The sequence below is a fragment of the Zingiber officinale genome, chromosome 5B, assembly GCF_018446385.1.
Source record: "Zingiber officinale cultivar Zhangliang chromosome 5B, Zo_v1.1, whole genome shotgun sequence".
Taxonomy (NCBI): Eukaryota; Viridiplantae; Streptophyta; class Magnoliopsida; order Zingiberales; family Zingiberaceae; genus Zingiber; species Zingiber officinale.
The window spans coordinates 98190260-98195855 of record NC_055995.1 but is presented as its reverse complement, the minus strand read 5'-3'; the positions used below and the strand labels follow the sequence as shown (position 1 = coordinate 98195855).

At 38.1% G+C, this 5596-nt stretch overlaps 1 protein-coding gene across 1 annotated transcript; it reads left to right on the top strand.

The window, feature by feature from the left end:
- The first annotated feature begins 619 nt into the window (after nt 1-619).
- LOC121987669 (trans-resveratrol di-O-methyltransferase-like) lies at nt 620-1933 on the top strand. The gene is made up of 2 exons (XM_042541404.1): nt 620-1457; nt 1525-1933. The coding sequence occupies exons 1-2, from the start codon at nt 654-656 to the stop codon at nt 1840-1842; spliced, it is 1122 nt and encodes a 373-aa protein (XP_042397338.1). The 5' UTR covers nt 620-653; the 3' UTR covers nt 1843-1933.
- The last annotated feature ends 3663 nt before the right edge of the window (nt 1934-5596 follow it).

Below are 5596 nucleotides of genomic sequence, written 5' to 3'. Positions count from 1 at the left end.
ATATTATCCTGGCAACTAATTTAGATGATAGAATTGACGATCCTCATGGTCAAAATAATCAAGGTGTTTGAATCAGATTCGGCCACTTCGAACTGGAAGGATTGTCATCTCATATTAATTTCTTTATATCTATATCTAAAATTTAAAATAAATAACTCATTTTATTAAATTTAAATAATTATTTTTTTATACATTAATCAACTATCCTAAATTTTTTATTATTTTTTTCTTTTTTTTTTATTTTTTTTAATTATTATATTTATATAATGAGTGGAAGAAGAAAAATTGAAAAAAAAAATGAGTGGAATGAGAAAGATTAAAAAAAAATATTATTTTATTTTTAAGAAAAAAATTTTATTATCTAAATTTAGAGAATTATTATTTATAAAATTTAAATTTAAAGAATAGATAAGACAGTAAATTTTTTTTAACTATCTTATTTAAAATTTAGGATAAAATTATTAAATAAAATATATATATATATATATACACCGTGTGCAAATCGTTTATATTTATATAAACATTTACCTATTAATTTAATTTGCAATATAATCGTTTTCTAAAATCATGCGATTGGCGTTACCGCGTTAGTATTTATACATCACGAAGAATGATCGTAATGATCCATTAATTTGCAGATCCATAGTTGAGAAATGAAATCCACGAATAAAAATGGTATTCATGGTGATCAAGAAGTGGCCATGGCTGAGCTAATTCGAGGCCACGGCCATCTCTGGAACATCATCTTCAGCTACATCAACTCCATGGCCCTCAAGTGTGCCGCCGAGCTCGGCATCGCCGACGTAATCCATCGACATGGCCAGCCTCTTCCTCTCTCCGTTCTGCTTACCAAGCTCTCCATTCCCCTTTCAAGAGCCGACTCATTCCGCCGCCTCATGAGCCTTCTCGCCCACTCCGGCCTCTTCGCAAGCTCGGCCGCCAGCGACGAGAAAGAGGAGGCCTACGCCCTCACCCCCATCTCCGCCTCCTTTCTCGTGACCAGCAAAGCAGAGAACATGTCCCCGTTCGTGCTTGCAATTGTCGACCCGGTCCTTGTCGACCCCGGGCACTGCTTGAGCAGGTGGTTCACCTCCGCAGCCGAACCACCCGCCGCCTTCGACCTCTTCCACGGGAAGTCATTGTTCGAGTTGACCGGAAACGACCCCGAGTTCAACGTTAATTTCAACAGGGGCATGGCCGCCGACGCCAGCTTCATGGCTAAATTGATCCTCAAACAGTACGGCGACGACGTCTTCCGGGGCCTGCGATCGCTGGTGGACGTTGGAGGAGGGATTGGCGCGATGGCCACCGCCATCGCCGAAGCCTTCCCGCAGATCAAGTGCGCCGTGTTCGATCTCCCGCACGTTGTGAGTTCGCTGCAGGGAAACCCAACGGTGGCAGCCATCGCTGGCAACATGTTCGAGTTTGTCCCCCCTGCTGACGCAGTGATTCTCAAGGCATGCAATATCATTAATTTTCTTCTTCCACTTAATTTTCTTATAATGAATCATCAATCATCTGCAGTGGATATTGCATGACTGGAACGACGAAGACTGCGTGAGGATACTGAGAAATTGCAAGAAGGCGATTCCTCCAAAGGAGGAAGGAGGGAAGGTGATAATTATTGAAATGGTGACGAAATTGGAAAATGAGGAGGATGGAAGTATTCATGATGAAACGACAGAGACGCAGCTTCTGTTGGACGTGTACGTAAGGGCGGCTTATCCAGGGAAGGAGAGGAGCGAAGCAGAATGGAAGAGTATAATTATAGCTGCTGGTTTTTCAGACTACACCATCTCACCAATCTCGGGCTTGCGTTCTCTCTTCCAGCTCTTCTATTGACTACTCTAATCTTTGTAAAAGTAATTGGAGGGTAAAATAAGTGATTAAAGTGACATAAAGAAATAAAAACTTGATTATAAGTCAATAAAATATCGAGACCGTTGTATTGTGTTTCTCGTTAATTTTTGGTTCTCCTAGAAGACCATTATAAGGTGCTACTCGTAGAGAGAGATATGTCTTCCCATACGCATCAAGATTTTAGACAAATCTAGAGGACTTGCAAGGTTGATTCCTCTCCATCTAGCCAATCTTTCTTGAATAAGTAGATTGATGGCTTCTGCACCTCTCGTTGTTTGTCAAAAACATACTCATACCCTCATTAATTACTCCAATAAACGGTTGGAAATTAAACTTGATTTTTAGATAAAAGTTGTTGATAAAATTTTATGGAGATAGAATGGTGAGGTGATAAGTCTTGACTAGAGATAGGATAGAGATAGAACTTGATGAATTGATAATTTTGATAAGAGTTCGTGGAGATAGAATTTAAAAAAATATATATAATGATTATCTTATATTAGTACTTATCCAATAAGCCTATAAATATGTACTTCTTTTTCATGAATGAACAAGTTGAGTTTTCTATTTTCTTCTACTCCTCTTCCACATAGAGTTATTTCTCCTCTTCCACATTTTTCCTTCTATAATTCTTTTTTCTTCTCCCATAATTTCTGTTTCCAACAAAGTGGTATCAGAGCCATGGCTAATGGAGGTATGGTTCCCTTCCAAGTTCCAGTACTCAAAGCGAGTAATTATGACAATTGGAGTATCAAGATGAAGGCGCTTCTTAGAGCTCATGATGTTTGGGAAGTTATAGAAAAAAGCTACGTTGACCCGCCTCGTGATGACTCGACGTTATCTTCAACTGAAAAAGATAGTCTGAGAGATTTAAGAAAGAAAGACAAGAAGGCTCTCTTCCTCATTTATCAAGCTTTAGATGAGGATGGTTTTGAGAAGATTTCAAGTGCTACTTCAGCCAAGCATGCATGGGAAAAGCTCCAAGTCTCATATCAAGGAGAAGAAAAGGTAAAAAAGGTACGACTTCAGACATTAAGAAGTCAATTTGATGCTCTTTGTATGAAAGAAGGTGAGTTAGTATTAGATTATTTTTCTAGAGTCTCTACCATTTCCAATCAACTAAAGAGAAATGGTGAGAAACTAGAAGAAGTAACTATTATTAAGAAAATTCTTCGATCATTGGATTCAAAATTTGATAGCATTACAACCATCATCGAAGAGTCAAGGATCTACAAGTCATGACGATTGAGCAACTCCTGGGTTCATTACAAGCCCATGAAGAAAAGAAGAAGATAAATGAAGAAATTACTCAATAACTTCTAAAGACGACTCTTCAACCGACAAAGAAAGATGAAAGCTTCAGTAACAATAGAAGTCAACGTGGAAGAGGTCGTGGATATGGACGAGGCCGTCCTAATGAGCAAGGATGGGTCTCCAACAACAACAATGAAAGAGGAGAACATTCAACAAGAGGACGTGGAAGAGGGTGTACAAACTCGAGGTACGATAAATCTCAAGTTAAGTGCTACAATTGTGACAAATTTGGACATTATGCAAAAGAATGTAGATTGCCCAAGAATAAAGTATATGAAAGAGTAAATTATATGGAAGAAAGGAAAGAAGAAGATGGCACCCTACTGTTAGCGTATAAAGATAATGAAAGAGAAGAAGATACAATTTGGTATCTCGACACTGGTGCAAGCAATCATATGTGTGGGAAAAGAAACATGTTCGTAGAGCTTGATGAATCAGTTGGTGGTAATGTATCCTTCAGAGATGAATCAAAGATTGAGGTAAAAGGCAAAGGTAACATTCTCATCCGTTTGAAGAATGGAAAACATGAATTTATCTCAAATGTTTTCTTTGTACCAAATATGAAGAGCAACATCCTAAGCTTAGGACAACTTTTGACAAAAGGGTATGATATTCATCTAAAAGATGGTATGCTCATCTTGAAAGATCATATTGGTTGCTTAATTGCTAAGGTGCCTATGTCAAAAAATAGAATGTTCTTACTTAATATTCAAAATGATGTCGTCAACTGTCTCAAAGCTTGTTACAAAGACATCACTTGGCTATGACATCTTCGATTTGGACATCTGAATTTTGGAGGACTAGAACTGCTTTCAAAGAAGGAGATGGTGAGAGAACTACCTTACATCAAACATCCTGATCAAGTATGTGAAGCATGTCTACGTGGGAAGCAATTTAGAAGAGATTTTCCAAAGGAGTCAAGTTCAAGAGCTCAAAAGCCTCTTAAACTTATACATACAGATGTTTGCGATCCGATAAAGCCAAGTTCACTTGGTAAGAGTAATTATTTCATTCTTTTCATAGATGATTTTTCTCGGAAAACTTGGGTATACTTCTTGAAGCAAAAATCGGAGGCCTTCGATATATTCAAGAAATTTAAAGCTACCATAGAAAAGGAGAGCGGTCTCGAGGTCAAAGCTATGCGTTCTGATTGAGGAGGAGAATTTACCTCAAAGGAGTTTCAAGAATTTTGTGAAGCCAACAGAATACGACGACCCTTGACAGTTCCAAGATCCCCTCAACAAAATGGAGTGGCAGAAAGAAAGAATCGAACCATCCTTGACATGACAAGGAGCATTCTCAAAAGCAAGAGGCTACCAAAGGAACTTTGGGCAGAAACGGTTGCATGTGCAGTATACTTATCCAACTGATCACCAACTAGGAGTGTGTGGGGCAAGACACCACAAGAAGCGTGGAGCGGAAGGAAACCTGGAATTTCTCATCTAAGAGTTTTTGGGAGTATATCACACGTTCATGTGCCTGATAAAGCAAGAAGCAAACTGGATGATAAAAGTAAGAAATTTATTTTTATTGGCTATGATACTAACTCAAAAGGGTATAAGTTATACAATCCAGATACTGGGAAGACAATCATCAGCCAAGATGTCATATTTAATGAAGAAGAAGAATGGAATTGGGAATCTCAAAATAAAGATTACAACTTCTTCTCATACTCTGAAGAAGAAAATATGGAGCAACCAAGGGTAGAGCAAACAAGAGAGGAGCCTACTACTCCACTAGTAACACCAAGATCAAGTACTCAAGGAAATTCATCTGCATCAACTTCAAGTGAGAGAGTACCACGCTTTAGAAGCTTACGAGACATTTATGAGGTAACTGAAAATCAAGATAATATTACTCTATTTTGTCTTTTTGCGGATTACGGGCCTATAGATTTCCAAGAAGCTATAAAGAGCAAAAGGTGGAAAGATGCGATGGATGAAGAAATCAAGGCAATAGAAAAGAATGACACATGGGAGTTAACTGCACTTCCTAAAGGACATAAGGCGATTGGTGTAAAGTGGGTGTACAAAATAAAGAAGAATGTCAAAGGAGAAGTTGAAAGATATAAAGCAAGATTGGTGGCAAAAGACTACAGTCAAAGATCTGACATTGATTATGATGAGGTATTCACTCCCGTTGCTCGATTAGAAACTGTCAGACTAATCATTGCTTTAGCAGCTCAAAATAAGTGGAAAAATACATCAAATGGATGTAAAATCTATTTTTTTTAAATGGAGTTCTTGAAGAAGAAGTCTATATTCAGCAACCATCAAGTCATGAAGTTAAAGGACAAGTAGACAGAGTTCTAAAATTGAAGAAAGCTCTCTACGGGCTAAAGCAAGCACCAAGGGCATGGAATAGCCGAATAGACAAGCACCTGCAAGAGAAAGGCTTCATCAAATATCTTTATGAACATGCA

Bases quoted from the DNA above. Each gene is read 5' to 3' on its own strand.
- LOC121987669 (XM_042541404.1), top strand. From the start codon at position 654: ATGAAATCCACGAATAAAAATGGTATTCATGGTGATCAAGAAGTGGCC. The intron at 1,458-1,524 runs GCATGCAATATC...AATCATCTGCAG, and splicing joins CTGACGCAGTGATTCTCAAG to TGGATATTGCATGACTGGAA.